The sequence below is a fragment of the Centruroides vittatus genome, unplaced genomic scaffold (assembly GCF_030686945.1).
Source record: "Centruroides vittatus isolate TY-2023 unplaced genomic scaffold, ASM3068694v2 contig_749, whole genome shotgun sequence".
Taxonomy (NCBI): Eukaryota; Metazoa; Arthropoda; class Arachnida; order Scorpiones; family Buthidae; genus Centruroides; species Centruroides vittatus.
This window is the reverse complement of record NW_027122485.1, coordinates 891039-913856: the sequence shown is the minus strand read 5'-3', so window position 1 is coordinate 913856 and position 22818 is coordinate 891039. Positions and strand designations below refer to the sequence as shown.

The following is a 22818-nucleotide window of genomic DNA, read 5'->3' as shown; positions in this document are numbered from 1 at the left end:
AATTCTACATCAGTAATATTGTGGTGATTGTATGTAATCCTTTATATACCTCCTGTGATATAGAATTATCTGATTATTGCAAAACTTGGTTTGCAGCTATCTGAGTACATAACTTATTTGTCAATGGGTGTATTAAATCAATGGTCACCAGCCTTTCTGACCTCACAAACCACTAAACTCACAATTTTGAATCCCGTGGACCACTAACATGAATTTTTTTAAATGACACAGACATCTATAGAATAATGATCATAAACGTTCCATTTTACTTCAAAATATTGAATTTCATATTAATAATTATAAAAAATTAGTGTGAAGTTTGCTGTTGCTTGTATGAAATAAGTTTATGGATTTTTGGCTTTTTTCCACAGAGGTTGACAATTGCACTCAAAATTATTTATTGATTTATTGACATTACTATTAGATTATTAGACACGATTTAGATTTGAATAAGCAACCTCCAATGAGTGAGAAAAAGCAACCAAGCATTTTGAATTTCTTTCATAATACTTCCTGCAATCTTGAGTGATCACTTTCCAAATTTCTCCACAGACCATCAAAATTTTATCATGGAACACTGGTTGGCAACTGCTATATTAAATAATATAAATTTGGATTCTTTTTTTTCTTAACTATGCATTTGAACTTAATGAAAATGAGTGTAATATTCAACATGATTTTATGTAGTTTTGCAAAATTTAGCTTGTTATAATAATACAGTTTTGCAGATTTCTTTCTATTCATAATTTAATAAATCTTAAATACATTTTATATTATTAAAATTTGTTTTTATCCAAATACAAAGAGAAACTGTGTCAATTAAGTTGTATCAGGTTGTAAAGGTAAAATTCAGACATTTAAATTTTTTTTTCTAGAAACAACTGGAAAAAATGTTTTAGAATGTTTGACATGGATATATAAGTAGAATAACCAGGGAACATTTCACCACAGATTCACTGGAAATAGATGCATCAGCAATGTCTGACAATATAAAACTTCTGAAAGAACACATTCATGTGCTGTTGCTCTATCACTTCAAAAGTGGTCAGAACACAATGAAGGTTCATGATCTCATCTGTAAAATATTTTGCAAGGACACAGTCAACAGGCAGACCAGCTACAATTGGTTCAAGAAATTCAAGGATGGAAATTTCTTGTTTCAAAGGTGAACCCCATCCAGGCAATGATTTCATCATCAATGATGATGGGGTTCTCCTGCAAGTGATAAGCAATTACCCATGGTTGACCACCAGAGAATTAGTACAACAATTTGAGTGTCCCCATACGCTCCAAAAATTGACAAAGTCTGATACCATTATGACAACATGTCAGCACATAGAGCAAAAATGTCCTTACAGAAGCTGGCCAGTCTGGTCTGGGAGGTTCTGCCTTGTCCACACTTTCAGCGTAAATTTGGTGCCAACTGACTACTAACTATTTTTCTCTGCTGACCATATTGCCAATATAATACAGTTCAATGATAATACCATAGTGAGAACAATGCTTGAGACTTTTTCTAAAGAAAAATCTCAGTCATTCTATCAGTTGCGTAGCGAACATAACTAGAGCCCAGGACATGGTACTTTATTGGCACCTCCCTCCTCCCAGAAACACATAGTTTGTCTTGGAGACCATTTGGGCACCCCTCTGTGAGTGGCACCTGGTGCATGATACACCCCCTTGCTCCCCCCTTGCTATGCCACTGCATTCTATGTTCATGGGATTGAATGTTTGCAGCAAAGGTGGTGAGATTGATTGATATTGATAGTGATTTATCTGTAAGGATGAACTGCAATGATTCAGTTAATTGTCAATAAAGTTTTTTTCAAAATGTCTAAATTTTACCTTTACAACTTGATAAAAGGCAAAACTTACTAAACATTCTGTATCTTTCTTTCATCTAAGTGCACTTTCTTGAGATATTTGTCATATTGTGTATATTGTTTACTTTATATAATTTTGAGTTTTCAGTTTAATTTATAGTTATCTTCTTCTTCTAGATGATTTTCTTCTCTTTTTGATTGGTTCTTCATGTAAATTTTGACGATTGAGCAAGTTGTTTTGTCTGATTTCTCTATGACGTTCAGCATCTTTCTTCCTTCTGATGGCTTTTTCTTCAGGTGTTTCATTAAGTCGTTTTAAACGTTTTCGTTCTGCCTGTACCCTTTTCAAATTTTGTAAAGATTCTTGGCTCTGTTTAGCTAACCATCTTCTCCTTCTCTCCTTAGCCAGTCTTCTTTTACGTTGGACGGGATCTTCATTTAAACTTTGCTGATAACGTACACTATCTAGAAGAATTTTCCTTTCGAGTTCAATATCTTTGGATGTTTCATCCAATTGTTTTAGTCTCATTTGTTCTGCTTTTAATTCCTTTAATTTTTCCAAAGTTTCTTGATTAACTTTATCCAACCATCTTTGTCGTCTCTCTTTTGACCATCTCCTTTCTCTTTTTTGTGTAATTCTGATAATTTTATCAGCTAAAAAAATTCAGTATATTTTAAAATCAGTTATTGAGATAATTGTATAATCTAAAATATATAAAATATGATAAATGTCACAAAAGGCATAACTCAAAACTACAGGATGGCCCAAAAGTCAGTCAACCCTTATAACAATGAAGTTGCTCTTATTCAAATACTTTACTACTTACAAACTTTACAAAAATGGTTCAAAACGAGATCCTTCTTGTTCAAAACACAAATTACAATGTTTTATAGGGATTCAACTTTAACTTTTTTCGTATCCTTTGATAATTTGTTTGAACAATTCCAAATTTGGCTGACTTCTTCCTTGTTGATTTATTTGAGCCGAGAACCAGTCCCTCTGCTTTTTTGTACTTTATCATTAGTTACTGTAGTTTTTGGTCGACCCAATCTTGGCAAGTCTACTACTGCTCCTGTTTCTTCAAATCTTTTATTTAGTTTGTAAATTGCTTGACGAGTTGGAGGTTCAATAGCTGGATATTTTTCAACAAACATGTTCCTAATTGTTGTATATTTTTTATCACATTTCCACCAATTTTGTATAAGAAAAACACGTTGTTCTAAATTCAGTTTATGATTCATATTCACGAGTGTACCTGGAACACACAAAACAAAACATGGTTAACTGATTTTTTGGGGCACCCTTTATATTCTTCATTATAGCAAGAATATAGCTCTGAGTTATTCTTAAATTTTAACAATCAAAGTTTATTTTAAAGTTCAATAAAAAAACAGTTCTGCAAATATAATAATAATAATAATAATAATAAATAGAATAATAATTATTATTATTTAAATTTATTTTGTTTAAATACAATTCATCCAATTTATAATATAAGGATGATAGTGATAATAAGTGGAATAATGGTATACCATTCATAAATAAATTTAAACAACAAATTTTTACCAAATACTAAATTTGTCTCTGATTATATTTTAAAAAATAATATAAATTAAATAGCAAACAGTTAAAAAAATATTGAAAGCCTACATATTTTTTAAATGTAAAGAAAATAATGAATTACCTAAAATAAACAGTCAAATAAATTTGTAAAATATAAATCGAACTCACTTGTGCCTATTGACCGGTGTGAAATAAATAAATTCAATTCAACAAACGTTTTCTGGACGCCTTCCGTGTCCTTCTTCAGGTTAACTGCTGGATTCTATTATTTTTAAAAAAACTGCTTTCCGATCTTTTAAGAACAAATTCAAATGAAGATAGTTCGAAAGCGCGATGACCATCGCGCATGCGCTATATCTGTCGTGCTCCTTGTCGTACTGTATCATATTCTTTTTAATCTTTGTATTCTTTTTTATCTTTGGGTCACATGATTTCATGTGTTATCGGACCCAAATAAATCTTCATGCATCCTCTTGTAATAAAGTTTGCCAAGCAAGCGAAAGAGTTATCTCGTCGCGTGAATTAATGCATGTTGTTTTAGTTTGCGCTTTATGTATCTCTATCGCTTCCAGCCATTTGAGGTGTTCCATCCGAGTCGTTTTAGTTATTAGCGTGGCCCCCGCGAAGTCCACATTAATGCCCGGTTCAGAAGCGTACACTGCAAGCGACGTGGTAGCTCTGTTGTATCTTATATCCGCCTCGTGTTCTTTAACCCTGACTTCCATAGAGCGTTTCGTTGATCCTATGTAGATCAGATCCCTATTAAATCTCTCGTCCTTTATCGGGATTCGGTATACGCCTGCCATTCTATTCGGGTCCGATGGGTCCTTTCCGTTACGTAACAAAGTGTAAATGGTTGGGCCTCTCCTATAAGCAACGGTGACCTTACGTCTCCTTGCGATAGACGCGTATACGGATTTCAAGGTCGGGTTATATGTGATGGGTATTCTCTCCACCTCCGTATTTTGGTTGTTACTTTGTGCCACTGCAGGTGCGTTTTGGCTCATTCGTGCTCTTTGGCGTTCCGCCATTCTTGGAATAATGTTGCGGTAGCCGTGTATATCCGCAATCTTCTCAATATGTTTCAACTCTTTCTTAAGCGCTTGTTGAGTGGAAGAGTGCGTGTATGCCCGTCTGACCAATGATCTAAATGCTGCTATTTTGTATTGGATCGGGTCGCATGAGTCACTCGGGATGTATGTGGGGCTTGCACATTGTTTGCGATACACAGAGGTATGGATGTTGTGCGAGTCAATCCTGACATCCACATCCAAAAAATGCACATTGGTATCACTATGTTGCTCAACTTCGATTGACAGACCATACGTGTTATCATTCATCTTTTCTACGAATTGCGCCAAGTTCGGTGTTGTCTTCCATACGATGATGACGTCATCTATATAACGTCTGTATAGTAGGATATCGTTGGTGAATCCCGGGAGTGTTTTGGATTCGAGTTGTCTCACCACCAACTCACACAAGTCCCCTGACAGTGGACTTCCCATCGGGACACCCCGCGATTGTGTGTATGTTACATTTTTAAATTGAAACACCGACCCGTAACACATGAGGTGCGCTAATTCCAACACATTCTGGTGGAGGGCTGTGTCATTTACTTTCGTAAACAGGAAGTCTCGAAGTGCGCAAAAGCACGGTGGTATCTTGATGGAAGGATACAACGATTTAAAATCCAGCACCGTTATGTAAGCTGGGGAGGTGATCTGTTTCAACCGAATGATTAATTCTTCCGGATTAGAGATGGTGATGTTTACGAAAGTAAATGACACAGCCCTCCACCAGAATGTGTTGAAATTAGCGCACCTCATGTGTTACGGGTCGGTGTTTCAATTTAAAAAATGTAACATACACACAATCGCGGGGTGTCCCGATGGGAAGTCCACTGTCAGGGGACTTGTGTGAGTTGGTGGTGAGACAACTCGAATCCAAAACACTCCCGGGATTCACCAACGATATCCTACTATACAGACGTTATATAGATGACGTCATCATCGTATGGAAGACAACACCGAACTTGGCGCAATTCGTAGAAAAGATGAATGATAACACGTATGGTCTGTCAATCGAAGTTGAGCAACATAGTGATACCAATGTGCATTTTTTGGATGTGGATGTCAGGATTGACTCGCACAACATCCATACCTCTGTGTATCGCAAACAATGTGCAAGCCCCACATACATCCCGAGTGACTCATGCGACCCGATCCAATACAAAATAGCAGCATTTAGATCATTGGTCAGACGGGCATACACGCACTCTTCCACTCAACAAGCGCTTAAGAAAGAGTTGAAACATATTGAGAAGATTGCGGATATACACGGCTACCGCAACATTATTCCAAGAATGGCGGAACGCCAAAGAGCACGAATGAGCCAAAACGCACCTGCAGTGGCACAAAGTAACAACCAAAATACGGAGGTGGAGAGAATACCCATCACATATAACCCGACCTTGAAATCCGTATACGCGTCTATCGCAAGGAGACGTAAGGTCACCGTTGCTTATAGGAGAGGCCCAACCATTTACACTTTGTTACGTAACGGAAAGGACCCATCGGACCCGAATAGAATGGCAGGCGTATACCGAATCCCGATAAAGGACGAGAGATTTAATAGGGATCTGATCTACATAGGATCAACGAAACGCTCTATGGAAGTCAGGGTTAAAGAACACGAGGCGGATATAAGATACAACAGAGCTACCACGTCGCTTGCAGTGTACGCTTCTGAACCGGGCATTAATGTGGACTTCGCGGGGGCCACGCTAATAACTAAAACGACTCGGATGGAACACCTCAAATGGCTGGAAGCGATAGAGATACATAAAGCGCAAACTAAAACAACATGCATTAATTCACGCGACGAGATAACTCTTTCGCTTGCTTGGCAAACTTTATTACAAGAGGATGCATGAAGATTTATTTGGGTCCGATAACACATGAAATCATGTGACCCAAAGATAAAAAAGAATACAAAGATTAAAAAGAATATGATACAGTACGACAAGGAGCACGACAGATATAGCGCATGCGCGATGGTCATCGCGCTTTCGAACTATCTTCATTTGAATTTGTTCTTAAAAGATCGGAACGCAGTTTTTTAAAAATAATAGAATCCAGCAGTTAACCTGAAGAAGGACACGGAAGGCGTCCAGAAAACGTTCGTTGAATTGAATTTATTTATTTCACACCGGTCAATAGGCACAAGTGAGTTCGATTTATATTTTATACACCCCGGTGTGTAGGATGAGGATATGCAAATAAATTTGATTATAAAAATACATTATTATTAACTAACAAGTCTTAATTTTATTTATTATAGGTAAGCATGATTTGAATTTCTTTAAGATAGATTTGAGTTGTAATTATTGAAGAAATCAAAACAAATTAATGCTATTAATAGTTTAATTAGGATTACAAAATGATAAGATGATGTCATCACAAATTTTGACATATCAATTTTATTAAATTCTAACTATTATAAACACTCAAGAATAATCAACTTGTTTACTAGTATTGGGTTTCTTGACAGAACTGTTTTCTCTCACATTTGATAACTACCATCAGGTTAACCAAAGAATTTAATTAAAAGAACACTTTAAACAATTCTGATTTAAACACTACTCTTAACATTTAAAATTTTTTAACTTGAACCAAATATGTTGAAAATGTTAGTTCTTTGAATGAACCTAGTAGAGAAGTTGGCTAGTTTTCAGTATTTTTTGCATATGTTGTTTAAATTTAAAGTTAAAATATTATGATTTATTTATTTAATTTTTTGTATTAAATATAATTATGATCATTATGAGGCAGTTTTCTTACTGCAATGGATCCATAGTGTAATAATGAAGCCCTGATATGACCTATTCATTGTATTAACTTCAACTAAACTAGTTGTATATGCAACAAACAACATAAAATCACCTAAGAAACCAGTAAAAGACAAAAATATTTTATGCTACGAATGTTTTGTTTTGTCTAAAATGAACATTGTCAGCTTTCTCAAATACTTTTTGTTTTTTTTTAAATTTGGATCTATTTGATTGAACATGTTCTGTCAGTTTATATTTGAGAATACCTGACAATGTTCATTGTAGACAAAAGAAAACATTTATAGCTATAAATAATTTTGTTTTTACTGGTTTGTTGAATGATTTTGTGTTATTTGGTGCTCTACTCATGAAAAATCAAGAACTTCTGAATGTTAATTTGAATTTGAATAACTATTTTGAATAATCCTAAATAGTCAATTAATATTCACATTTTGAATGTTAATTGACTATTTAGGATTATTCAGACGGGCCAAGAAGAAATGACAAAGGAGATACCAGTTCTGGCCAATAAGATAACGTTATATTGTTTAATAAAATGATAGTTTAATTTTTCTTTTTTTTAAAAAAAGAAAGTATGAAAATAATAGATTATTTTTTCAATCCATTTTAATATTATTGTAATTATTACATATGTTTCAGAATTTAAAACATTTCAGTACAATTTTTTACTTAATAATTTCGTTTGTGCTACTAGCTACTATAAAGGACTATCATATCACAGGTGGAGCTTAATTTTTTCTTTTCTTTTACCCATATTGTAAATTTTGAATAAAAATTAATTTGTTATTCATTAGAGCTTTTCATATATGGTATTAACTAGTAACATAGTGTATATATACTCCCTTAAGTCAATAAGTTCTGAGACAGGTTAAGAAATTCTTTTTTGAAAGAAAAGAGTTATGCAATACCACCATTTATTTGCAGCTATGACCTCCTGACAACATCCATACCACTGTTCATACCACTGCTGGAAGCAATTAGTAAAGTAATTTTCTGCAACCACCTTGAGAGCTGCTGTCATGGCTGCTTGAACCTCATCAGAGTCATTGATCAACTCTGATTGCAAAAAATTTGTCCAGGAACAATGTGTCCTTGCTCCCACAACTCTCTAATACCTGCAGGCTTCCTTTCTTTTCTACAGGATAAAGGAACATCTGATGAGTTCAAGTAGGCAAAACATCAGCTCTCAAGATAACCATCTTGAAAATAATGGCTTTGCTGACTGTTTCCAGCAATGGTCAGGGGTGAATTCTCTGGGCTTGCTTAGCATGCGCCACATGCTTAAGACAAAGTTTTGATTGCCAATATATTTTTTATATGAGAACAAATATGTTGATAATAATTTATTCTATTGTGTAAACTCTTATCATTTGTGTTTGCTTTTACATTGACAGCTAGTGGCTAGCCGTTTTAAGACAGTGCCATGCTTACAAGACCTTGATCGCTTGCTCGTGTGGAGGTTTGCTGCAGCAAACAAGTGAGCGTGCATGACGTCATTTGAAGCATTTAACATGGTCAGATTGTATCAAAAGCTTGTGGAACCCAGTCAGCATACATGTATTGTGTACAGGGGTAGATCTACGTAGAGATTAATAGGGCTTAAGCCTTGGGTTCCCAGTATCAAGGGCCTACAAAAATTGAATTATTATCATAAACATTTAATATTTTTTCATTATAATATATTTCTTGTGTAAATATAATGGGCTTTATAATAGTCCATACTTTTTTATTCACACCAAATAACGTTTCTGCCTATTGTTTAGTGCTAGAGATAGGCCTATTATTCTTATTATAACTTTTAGCATGCCCAAAAATTTTGGTCAGGATTTGCCCCTGGCAATGGTACAAACTTTGGCATTAGCCTTGTTTGAAGTGAATTGATGTGGTATTTGCACAGATCTCTCATCTCAGTCATTACACAGTAAGATCAGTTTGTTTAGAAGCTAAAAGAATATAAGTACATGATTGTAAAGTGTCATAACAATGTTAGCAGTATATGCTTTAACACCAAATATATGAGGCACATCTAATAAAACCACATACAACTATGTGGAATTAAAAGGACTGGAGATATCAGAACTATTCTATTAGCTAGAAACATCAATGTATAAATGCTAAGAATTCAAACACCATATCCAACGCTTAAAAAACATTCTACAATATTATATAACTTTAATGTAACTTTTTACCTCTATTATTTTTATTTTTGTTGTAGTTATAGAATTTTTTTGTGTTAACAGTTTGTGGTTACTTATACATTTATAATTGAATGCAATTAAAACATTTGATCATGTATATAAATTGAATTATTAAAATCATTGTGCAGTTTAAAATGTTTACTTTTATTTTTATGAAACAGAAGGTATCTGTAAATGTTTCAGAGAGTTAATTTGTTCAAGTTTTATTTTTTGAATAAAGAAATTAATTTATTTTAATTTTTCAGATAATCAATTGTGTTGCTTCATTGGAAGAGAGAGTAAATTATGTTTAGTAGTTAGAAGCAAGTTTCTCTAATTACAATAATGAGACATCATACAGGAATTCAATTATAAAATGAATGAAAAAGTTTTAAATTATCATTAATAGAGCATGATTAACGATAAACTGAAAAATTCACTTAATAAAAATAAGGAATTTATAGAACAAACTTTTTTTAGAAGTTTACAAAATCAATAAAACAGACTTCTTTGAAACTAGGAATTTCTAAAGCAGCAGTATGCAAATTCTTGAAACTAACCTAAATGCACAATGTGTCTGATGAACTTCAAAATCATATCATGCTTTGTATCTAATTATTATGGATATGAATAATCTAAATCAGGGATGAGCCGCATGCGGCCTGCATAAAATATGTATAAATATATCAATTTCCCAGCTTAAGGAAGTATGTAGCAAAAATTCAAACATTATTTTCTACAACTTATGTATGTAAATAGTTTTTCCCACAATGAATTTAGTAAAAATTAAAACAAGAAACTGGCTAACAGATTCACACCGAAAACTTATTTAAAACTAGCAGTGACTAATATTTAACCAAATATTTCCAATATATTATGTTTACATCAGTTCCAGAAGCTAAATTAAGTATACCTATTCTAATTTATAATTATATATGAATAAATAATTGTGATTTACTGGCATTTTTTCCCTTTTTTATCTTGTATGCAGTCCACATCAGTTCAAAAGTTTTGAAACGTGGCCCTTACATAGAAAGAGGTTGCTCATCCCTGATCTAAATCAACCTCAGCAAAACGATTCAAAATAAATCTATCAACACCTTTTTGGCTGCTGGGATTTGTTTTTATTTGGCAAATATTTTGAACCTACTCTAATAAGGCCATCATCAGGTTACATTTTTCGTGGAACATTTTTACTGTTAACTACCATTCCAAAATAGGATACAATAATAGACTAACAACATTTAAATATTTGAATATAAAGTAAAAATAACTAAATAAATTAATATAAATAATGAATAACAGTAAAATGTAAATAAATAATTCAAAAATATACAAAAAGTATATGGTATAAATGAAGTAATTATGATCTAACAAACTTATTTTGTACAATGTATTTACATGCTGTTGCCAAGCTGTGTGCATCTCTTGCATTAATGCACTTATCTTTCAACCTGCTTTTGTATATTTCAAGTTTTCAGCATTCTGTGCTTATGTAGGAGAATGTAGACTTAACGATGTTTGCCTCTTCTCATTTTATAATTTATTGTGGATATGATTAAACTTAACTATCCTGAGATTAAACATATTAAAACTTTAATGATGTTAAAATTCTAATGCACTTCTGATGCAATCTATGAAACAGATTGCTTTTATTTCCTACAGATTGTTATTAAAATTTTAAACTACACAAGAACTTTGTATAGGATTTAATTGGAATGTGAAAAATAAAACAACCAACTGCATGTATATGAATATTTATATTGGTTTTAAAAAATAGTTTTAATCCTATGTATTTATAAAATAAATCAAAATTTTACTTATATTATTTTTCCTCTGTTATATATATGGGGGTTTCATTTAAAAAATGATGCCCCAAGATTTTCACATTTTGAATTTGACCTTGAAACATTAAAAAATGCAAAAAAATCACAAAAAAATTTTTTGCATGTGTGTGAAATGATTTTGTTCATCTACTTTGAAGCTTAATAACTTCTGTGCCTATTGTTGAAAATTTCTGAAACTTTTCAGGGAGGATTAAAAGTTAAGGGGATGGAGAGATAGAAGGGTCATGTGTTTCAAATGGAGTCGGACTTAATGAAGATTTTACTCATTATCTGCATTTACAATTTTTCATAAAACTCTTCTCTACACTAAAAAAATTAAGCTTTTTGCCCTTTTATGATAATTATATAAAAAGTTTTTTTTAAATAAAATCTCATAACAGATGACTTCACACACAATTTTAATTATTTTACCAGGAAAGTTATGCAACTCATTGCTGAATTATCTTTTATTTGTTTTAAAGTAAGTTAATACTTTTATATTATGTATTATTCTTATAGATTAAAAAGCTAAAGTTTTTCCTGTATATAAATAATGATGACAATATTGCAATCTTTTGATTTCTCATAAGTAACATTGTATGCATCCTTCAAAAAATATAAATCAGCTTGAACAACACCTTAAATACTTTTTTCAGGAGCACTATAATTTATTTAAACAAATATTTTTTGACCCTTTTCATAGGTCTGCATCAGGTTTAATGTATAAACTATAAGATAATTTAAACTAGAAGAAACTGAAAAGTTGTTCTACTTAACATAGAAAGTTCTACCTAACATTCTTCAAGAATGTTAGGTAGAACTTTCAGTTTCTTTTAGTTTAAATATTAAATCTGATGCAGAACTGTGAAAAGGAATGAAAATGAAAATGTTTGTTTAAATAAATTATAGTGTTGTTGAATAAAGTACTGTATTTAAGATGTTATTCAAGCTAAATTAATTTTAGCTTATTTAGAAATATTTTTTTATGAAATATAAATCATTAAAAGAATTACACTCAAACCTGATTTTGTGCGGTCTATTTTTGTGCGATTTGTTTTGTGTGATTTTTTGTGTGCAGTATATGAATTTCAATCAAATTGGTATACTGCACAAAAATAATTGCACAAAACACATTGCACGTATAAAAAATCGCACAAAAAAAAGACTGCACAAAAACAGGTTTGAGTGTATTTTTCTCAATTGAATTTATAAAAATGGAGATTAATTGTAGACAAAGATATTTATTTAAAATAACTTAATTGTAAACAAACCATTATGGAATTCTTCCAAACATTCATCTCCATTGTATACTTCCATTTCTAAAGGAATCCTTTCAGATGTAATCTTATCTTCCATATCATTTGTATTTTCACTGTTACTCGAATAATTTGATTCTTTTCTGTTCTTGATAGTATCTTCAGTCTTTGAATTTTCCTTCATTAAAAAAATTAAGTTGAGTTAAATTGATTTACTTCTAGAAAAAAGTTAGCTTGAAGCAAAACTCAAATCTGCAGTTTCTATAAGTTAGATATGCACATTGTAATTTATGCCCTCCAAGTGCCTATCAAATTCTTTTCTAGAAACATCAGTACTTTAGAACTAATACATAATTATAATGTTATAGTTTTATACTATATTATATTAAATCTAAGTTATTTTGTATTTCATTATAATAAACTAGAAATTTTCCAGCCAAGCATGACAAACTAGTTTCTATGAGAAAACAGAGATTGAAGAATTGAGAAGAGTACAGATTTCAAGAAATTCAAGTAGAATAACTAATGTTTCTACAAATTAAGTAGCCTATACTGCCCACTGAAGCAAAGTTAATGCACAATAATGCATTTTAAATAACAGGCTCCTTAGATCATTACTTCCAATTGGATAATAGAATATCATGTGGTCACACTATAAATAAAGTTTTTTTTAAAACTGTTGTAGAAACGACACAATGCAACTATCTTTTTTAAAGTTTAAATTTAATGAAGTAAATTTAAAATACTTCATTTGCCAAAAATATTTTAAAATGCAACTTAAGGGAAATTCTGTTGTCACACATGAACTAAATGAGGTCACTAATGTCACTGTAACATAAGTGCAATCACTGATCCGAAATCAATAAAACATTTATTCTATAGTTAATAAGTTAATATTTCTGCAAAATAAGTAGCCTATACTTTTCATCAGAACATAAAATAAATATAATCAAAATTTCATCTGGATTGGAAAAAAGGAATTAACATACATATACACACACACAGAGACAATGGCTTTTATACTATTAATTAAATGCTTAATAAACTCTAATAACTTTGCACATATAAAGTATCATAAATATATTTATACGGAAATTTGTTACGTAATTAATATGTGTGCACTTATGTTATGTACAGTACATATGCAATATACACTTCTAAGGTAGATAAGTTGTGACTGACTGAATAATGCTAGGGGCCTATGGGAATTGTTCCATCCTCAATCAAAATCTGCATGATTTTAAAGATTAGGATAATTCTTGTTCCTTAAAATATTGCTTATAAGTCATTTACATTATGATTAAAGATGTTCTAATTATTGGCATTTTTATTTTACTATAATTTAAAAACTGATTTTTGTAATACATACAAAAAACTGTCAAAAAATAAGACTTTCCTACCAGTATTCTTTATTTTTCAAATGTTTTCAGTTGTTCACGCAGCTATCATCAGGAACAACAAATAGAATATAAATCAAATGTTCAAATTAAAAGTTAAACACACGGAACATGAACAATTCATACAGACTTACAGTAACAAAAAAACTGATTAATTAATAAGTAAAAATACAAAAAAGTCAATGTTAGATGGTGTCCAGAAACAAAGAATATAATAGAGGAGTTGAAACATTTGTAGTCATTTGTTTGCCTTTTGCTACCAAATAATTATGGAAGTTATGATGAATGAACTTAATATTTTACTTATTAACTCATTCAAGGATGAATTATTTTTTAAAGAAATTTGCAAAGATTGAAGGATGAAGACTGAAAATAAAGAATGATAATATTTAGGAGGAAAAGTAAGAAAAAAGAAAAACAAGAGGAATGTATATTGATTAAAGAATAATTCAGTGTTAATACATAAGTCAAAATGTGGTCTATTGAGCAAACTGGCAGTGTTAATAACCCAGGTGCATGGACTTTCCAGGAGGTAGATTGATAGCCAATTTACCATTGAAGAATGTTTAGCGATTCAATTCTGAGCAGATTTTATGGGCAGAATTGCATTGCAAGGAAACAGATTGTCTTGTTAGCAGGAACACACCATGATGGGATGAAGGTACTTTATGTTTTTGGGGTGAAATTGGCTTTGTATCTACAAGCAAAACATCTTTGAGGATTTTAGATAGTGGTGTTAGAACACCATATCAGAGGATTAAGAAAAGCAACAATCATTTAGCAGAAAAGGACACATTTCTATACTTTATAATAGTAAAAATATAATTACAGAACAGAATAAAATAATAAAAATACTTCAAGTACATATCATTTTATTCTATTTTGTAATTATATTTTTACTTATTAATTAATTAATTAATTTTTCCAACTTACTGCATGCCTGTTTGCCTGTTATGAATTATTTGTATTCTATACATCCTGATGATCCTGACCATCAGTAAGTATCCTGATGATAGTTGCACAAACAGCTGAAAGCATTTGAAAAATAAAGAATATTGCCAGGAAAGACTTATGTTTGGACAATTATTTTTCTGATTATAAATTAGCTTAGAATTATTTGTTTCAAACAATCTTTAATAATAGTTAAAAGCAATAAAAAACTATTACTATTTTAATATTTTAAATAATTAAAATTAGTGAAACAGCAATTTTTCTTGAAATTGGTATCTAGAAAAACTCTACACAAAATATCTCAGGTTCTAGCTAACAACTAATAAGCTTTAATTATGCTACACATGCTATGATTTGAAAGCACAGAATATAGAACATTCTTACATTAATCACAGAATATAGAATTTTTTTCTGCATTTGATTTTCTGCTTCTTTCAAAATGGAAACAAAAGATGCTTTATGCCTAAGAGTACAATTCTTATACATTAAATAAAACATCAGGAAATAAATTTACTGAAAATCATTTTGCAGTAAATTTATTTTAATTTGAAGGAATTTCAAAATGGACTATATATGGCATTCTTCAATATTTCAAGATTGGACTACCAGAGAGAAGAAACAGGTTTGGTAGAAAAGTGAAAACACTAACAAAGGCAAAGTTGGGAGGATTGAAGAGGACTTTTAAACAAAGTGACAAATTTTCAATTCAATCTGAAGAACTGAAACTGAAAATTTCATATAATTGACTACATGAAGCTTTGAAAACAAAAACACATTAATATATCAAAAGAAGCATGTATACCAAACTCCCAATTATCTATGCAAAATTAGAAAGTATCATAAACAACAATCAGCTTTCATTTAATTAAATAAACTACACCTTTATCAATGCAGCAAAATTTAATAAAATAATAACATTTTCAATCGTTTTTAATGATCTTCCTCAGTTACAAAAAAAACAGAACATTAAATGTGTTTGGAATAAATATAAAAATATATTTTTTAATATTATAGTTATTATTTTATTAAATTTTGCTGGATTGATAAAGGTGTAGTTTATTTAACTTATTCTACTTCCAGTACATAGTTATTTTATGATCAGCTTTCATTTCTTCCTCAACTGTCAATTCTAAGGGATTGGAGTAAGGTGAATCATTAACTGTGAAATAGTATTTTTCAGTAGGCAAATTGGTGCTATAAACAGCAGATTTGAAAAATATATCCTACTAATCCTAAAATTAAACTACAGTAATTTAGAAAAATGTAAGATTTAAATTTCTGTGTGATGTTTTGAAAACAGAAGAAACCTACATTTTATATTTATTGACTAAATCTATATTTCAGCTTATGAAACTTGGAACTCACACCTGCATTCCATTTTAATGGACTGATCTGTGTACACATTAAAGTTCATTTAAACCGCTGAATAATTTTTATAGTTTAGAAGGTTATTTTGGATTATCTGTGTTTTTTATTTTCCATGCATGCCCATGCACTAATTAGCATGGATAATTGGGAGTTTGGTGTAATTCCATACAGAATGAACATGCAAAGCAAAATAAACAAATATCATCATCACACCCAATATAGTTAAAGCTATCCACCAACTAATGCCAAATATTATTGGGCTAAAAATGGCTATAATATTAATAATTTGTCTTAAATTGTCTTATAAATTATTAATATTATAACCATTTCTAGCCCGATAATATTCATTATTAGTTGGTGGATAGCTTACTAGCAAAAACAAAGTGAAAAGATTACTGTAACATTCTCTAAAAGTTCTTCATTTTGAATGGCAAATCTTATTTCACCCTCTCACACTGAATGCTCAATGGTAATTGTGGATTTTATACCAGTGATATATCCTCTAATTAAAGTTTCCCCAGAAAAAACTTTGAGGGCAAAATTTAGGTTTGAATTGCAATGAGATTGAAAGGAAACCATAATTAGAAAATATGAATGCCTAGTGATACAGTAGAACCTTGATTATCCAGATTGTTCAAAATAAACAAAAATTTTATGAATTTGCTGATTTGCACTTGGCAAATTGCAACACTGTTTATGTACGTGATGGAATGCATAACTTTTTTTGTTCCAACAACGTCTCACTCGGCACAGTGGTTGTAAACTTTTTAATACATTTTGCGTCATAATAAAAATATAACTTTACATACATATTTATAAATAATTTATATTCAAATTACATCATTTCTATGCCCAAGGGCAGCATAAGGCATGGGCGCCGTCGGCCACCGCCTACGACCTCGCGCCTTGAAGTTTATGCATTACAGTACTTAAAAGCTGTGAACGCAACAAAAAAATTTTACTCGTCATAAAACGATAAATAGTTTACATTTTTATGAATAAAAATTTGACAGTTTCAACTGCTTTTTATCTTATAAAATCCGTCTTCTTGCACCACCAGAGGGCCTGGCGAAATGTACCTTGCCCAGTGTTTAGATGTTGCCATGAAGTGGTTTGAGAGCCAAGAAGAGTGTAACTCAGAGCAACTTATATGTCTTAAAAGTATTCGCAATTTAGCAGCTTCAAAAAGAACAGCTAGCTTTAAACAAAAATCGATAATTGAATTTCTTAATAAAAAATAATTTAATATTGAAGCTATATGTAAATCTATATAAATAAAAATTATTCATACTGTATGTACTGTACTGTACATGTCTTTCAATGTCAATTGTTATTTTTTTTTCGATTATCCGGACTACCTTCATCCCCAATTAGTCCGGCTAATCAAGGTTCTACTGTATTTAAATAAATATGTATGATAGCACCTGATTCCATACATTCAAAAAAACTATTCTCAAGCAGAATATGTCTTCTGGTGAAATTAAAAAAATCCTACTACATCAAAACCATATTGCAATATCTGTGGAAAAAAATAACACCTTTGCCAAAAAAGGAAAACAACTCTGCTGCAAATGTGCCAGAAATTAGACCAATTAGACCAAATTGAGGATTTTGGGAAATTCTAAAGACAATCCTTTGTGAAAAGGTATGGAAGGAAAAAGACACAGATCAGCTTATCAATCACATAAAATACTATCTGAAAAATGCAAAACAAACTTGTACAAAAACTTGCATTATGCACCCAAAGTTGAATCAACGGGGATTGATGATGGGGACTTGTAGAACTATAAAATTAAACAAAAAACAAAATACAACTTTTCATCACCTTTTGAAATTGTTTAGTTTGGACTATTTAGTTCATTGTTTTTTTGAAAGGTAAAAACTGTTACACAAACTTGTGTGGATTTTTTTTCAGGTACAGATTAATTTAATCTGTACCTGATTAATCTGTATTGATTGCTTTCCAGAAATTTGAACACAAAAATAAAAGATCATCATCAAGATTCAATTAATGAAGAAATAATAGATAAAAACAAGATAATAAACTTGGAATGAAACTTTATTACTACATAAGTTTAAATGAAATCTCCCTGTTAAAGATAATAGAACAGTTGTATACTTATAACCAGAGCAAGAAATACAATAATAAACATTACGGATTCTGTGGAAATACTGATATTTGCAAAATCCCTTAATTTGGAAGAGTTAATTTCTAAATATCTGATTATTGTACTGAATCAAGCATAAAACTTAGCAGAAAGAATTAGACTAGAAGGAATATTTTAATAAGATCATTATATAATCATTAAACAATATTTATGGATTATATATTAATAGTTTTATGTAATTCAGTAAGTTTAACAACTATAAATATCTAAAACATTCATTGTAAAATTTAAATTATGTTAGAATTATTGGAAGCACTTTATATTCAGAACAGAACAGAAAATTTATTTAAGTGTAATTTTTAAAAACAATAAATTACATTCATATTATTTTTATTTTGTTAACTTATGTTAAAATAAAATAAAAATAATTTAAACTCATGTGTTAATGGTACATGATTTCAAATGCTATGATATGGTATTAGCTGTTAGGATTATTAAATGACTTGATGTCAGTTGACACTATGATGTACTTGACATCAAGTGATATAATTTGTTCTCATCTGTTTTCAATTTTTGAACTTTTGATATCACCTGATGTCAAGTGATATCATGTTGAATTTGTTATATAAATGTCTACTGGGGCATATCTTATCACTAGGACTTATTATACTCTGGTGTCTGGGTTCTGTAAATTGAAGAAACTTATTCAGAAAAAAAACTTTATTCTTTTTCTGAATAAGTTTCCTCAATTTGCAGAACCTAGACACCAGTATAATAAGTCCCAGTAGTTATTTATATAACAAATTGTATAATAAGGACACAAAGGCATATGAATTGATATCATGTAATTTGCATCATTTGACATTATGTCTAGAAGCTTTTAAAAATATAATAAAAAAATGTTTTATTAATTAAAAATTTCTGACTTCAATAAAACTGTTTAACAATGCATTTGGTATCCTTTAAAATCAATTCAAATGAAACAAAATGATATAATCAAGTAATATCATGTCATGTCATTTAGTCGTTTCACTGTCCAAAAATCACTTCAGATGATATCTCCTGAAAATGATGAAATTATATTTTTGTTAGGTATTGAACTTAGGGATTTATTAGCAATGGTGTCTAATTTACAATATAAAATGGAATAGCTAGTCATTAAAGAATAAATATATTTTTTTGTTTCAACATAATATGAGAGTTATTCCAAAGTTCACAAATGTTTCTTTGTTTAATAAAAAAAATAAATTTTGCTCCTAAAGATGCTCCTAAATTTATGTAATATTTGTAGTAATTATTTTCAAATAAAGAAATTAACTAAATATCTTGATTAATGTGAAATAATTTTAGTCTGTCTGTGCCAAGAGCTTGCAACCAGAAGTGATGTGTTGTATACTTTCTGCCATGATATGACATTTTCTGCATGTGTCATTTGTGAGTGTTGTATCTTTGAGAATGTGTTTTCTGAAGATTTTAGTATTTATGACCTGATCCTGTATGGCAATCATGAATCCTTCCATCTTCCAAAAGAGGCATCTCCGAGCTAACCAGCTATTTGATGCAGTTTTATCGACAAAATCCTGGACCAGGACATAGGGATGTCTGCCTTTTGAACCCATGATTGCTTAATGGTGTCTATGCTATTTATATGTTGTGTCGTGTCCACAACACACCATTAAACTTACTTGTGAGTGTTGGTGTGTTATTTGAGTTTGTTAGAGTTACTGCTTTATGTAACTGCGATATTTCTTGTTTTTTGTCTGTATTTATTTGTAGTGAAGGTTTATTATGTCATTCAGGCCACATCTGCCATCTTTACATGGAAGGGTTAATCTTTCTATGGCGGATTTAGGATGATATTGTTTATGCTTAGTAAGTGTTCTTGTTTTCCTTTGGAGTTGCTCAAGATCTGTGTGAGTCCAATGTATAATTCCAAAAGAATATATGAGTTCTGGGATGACATATGTGTTTATTGCTTTAACTGTGTTCTGAGAATAGCATTTAACCTACTTTGGTATTCTTTAATTAATCTTTGCTTTATTTGTGTATGTTCTGTTAGTTTGGCCTGTTGGAATCCTAAATACTTGTAGAACTCACTCTCTTCCATGGATTCAATAACGTCTCCATTTCCTAGTCAAAATCATCTTTCTTCAGGACTCCTTTTTCTATGTTAAGTGTTTTGCATTTGTCTAGGCCAAACTCCATTTGTATGTCCTTGGTGCATGAATGTGTGATTTTTAGGAGTTGATAAGTTGATTTTGTGTGGATGCATAAAGTTTTATGTTATCCATGTACATGAGATGTGAGTGTAAACTGTATGAAGATATTTGAAAGTGTAAACTGTGTTGTTTTTTCATGTCTGATATTGTAACCATATTATTGCATGTTGTTTAACATGTTGGATAATGGGTTCAAATATTCAAATTAAAACCAAATATTCATTAGACGAGGAATTTTTCAAGGAATCTCCTTGAAAAATTCCTCGTCTAATGAATATTTGGTTTGTTTGTATGGAAGTGTTATAAATCCTGAGATGTATGGTTTATCTGCAGTGCTACATTATTATTATTTTTATTTTTATTTTTAACTTAACAGCTAAATAGACATAATATAATTTTTCTCTTACCATTGATTTATTTTCACCATCTAACTCACGTTCTTGTATATTATCATCAGGAAGAATATATTCTTCATTTTCTACTCTATGAATGTTGCAAATTTCTTTTTGAATATGTTGATTTCCTGCACTTATAGGTTCACAATCTTTTATCTCAGATTTATTTTTAATATCATCGTGTGTTTGGTTTTCATCAACTTCCTCATTTTCTGATTCTACACCAATTTCTTTTTTAACTTTTTTATTCATATCACAAATATTACTCTTTCTTGATAACATGTTCTATATGTACTGGTATTAAAACTATTTTTACTTCTATAACTTGCTTCTCTGAACTGAAATCATATGTACTTCATTTGATATGGATATTTATGTAAATAATTTTTCTTTAATCATTCTTTTATACGTAAAAATTTAATAAAATATTGATGTAGCCCTTTCATTTTCCTTTATTAACCTGAAAATATATCATAAAATATTAACAACTCATTATGTTAAAGATGCAACCTTGTAGTAAATACAACTTAAGTTAGATACAAAATATAATAGTAGATTTCTTATAATTACAGTGTTTAGGGGCCATCCATAAGTAACATCCACAGTGGAAGGGAGGGAGGGGGTTACAAGTCGACAACGATAGGGAAGATGTCAAGCTTTGGCAGACATACATTTATTTCATTAAATTTTATACCGTTTACACATTTTATTATATTTATTTCAAAATTTCTTGTATGTTTTCTTTCTACTTATGGTATCTATCATTCATAAAGTGATTAAGATTTTAAAGGGGTTGAGTTTTGTTTTATGTCAAAGAGGGGAGGGGGGATATAGAAACATGGACAAACTGGGACAAGAGGGGAAGGAAGAATAAAAATTTAAAGAAAAATGTGGACATAATTTACAAATAGCCTCTTACATTTAAAAATTATTTTTAAATTGATAAATGGAAATTACAATTATTTACTGAAATTACTCCAAAATATCTGATTTCAATTGAACTACAGTAAAGAAAAGCTTAAAGTTTTTTTGATGCCATAGTTTGTTTTTTTGATGTTAATATATTAAATACATATCAATTGTGCATATTTGTACAAATATGCTGAACACATCGCAATTGTACGCGCAAATCGCAACAGGAAATGGGACACGTTATAGGATTCTTCCAAGACAATCACGTATAACAAACTGTTTGCATTTAAATTTACAATCTTTTCTTATTTAATTGCAAACTTTGATTAAAATAAATTCAAATAATCTTAAATCAATCAAAAATCATCACAATTGTATAAGGAATGAAGAAATTTCTCCCTCAAAACTTCCGATTACCAATATATCATTTGCGCAGCCGTTGAGAATTGCTTTTCCTTCAAATACATACCTGACAATCATATTGAACGTATAAAAGAAAAAAAAAGGCATTAACTTGCGAACACAAAACGTCCTTCTAGCATCTTACGAGTTACAACTTCCGTACACTTGCACTCGATTTGATGTCATCTTCAACACGCATGCGCCTATGTTAATAGCGGATACAGTTGGGCAGCGATCTGTCGCGAGCCCGTAGTATAAATTGTGTCCTATTTTAATTTTAAACGATTTTCTCGTAATGTTTTAATAAAGATTGGAAGGGAAAAATGATTACATTTTACTAGAATTCTTTTTTCCCACGCACAGGGTTTTTTAAAAGGGAGGGGTTTTATTTTTCATAACGTAGTTTATTAATTTCTATAATACAGGTATATAGAATATAGGTAATAGAATAATAATAGACTAATCGGTATATAGAATAATATAATAGTATATTAAGACTATATGTACTCGTAGAAGCCTACATAACAAGGGAAAATATCGGCATCGTGTCAAATTTGACCGTCCGAACTT

General features: G+C 30.7%; 1 protein-coding gene across 1 annotated transcript; it reads right to left on the bottom strand.

Moving 5' to 3' along the window:
- Window positions 1–243: 243 nt before the first annotated feature.
- On the bottom strand, window positions 244–22490 carry LOC136981268 (uncharacterized protein C05D11.13-like). The gene is made up of 4 exons (XM_067277572.1): window positions 22316–22490; window positions 20947–21394; window positions 12512–12674; window positions 244–2477 (listed from the first exon to the last, which is right to left on the bottom strand). Exons 2-4 carry the CDS (start codon window positions 21214–21216, stop codon window positions 1984–1986), a joined length of 927 nt encoding a protein of 308 aa, XP_067133673.1. The 5' UTR covers window positions 21217–21394; window positions 22316–22490; the 3' UTR covers window positions 244–1983.
- Window positions 22491–22818: the final 328 nt, after the last annotated feature.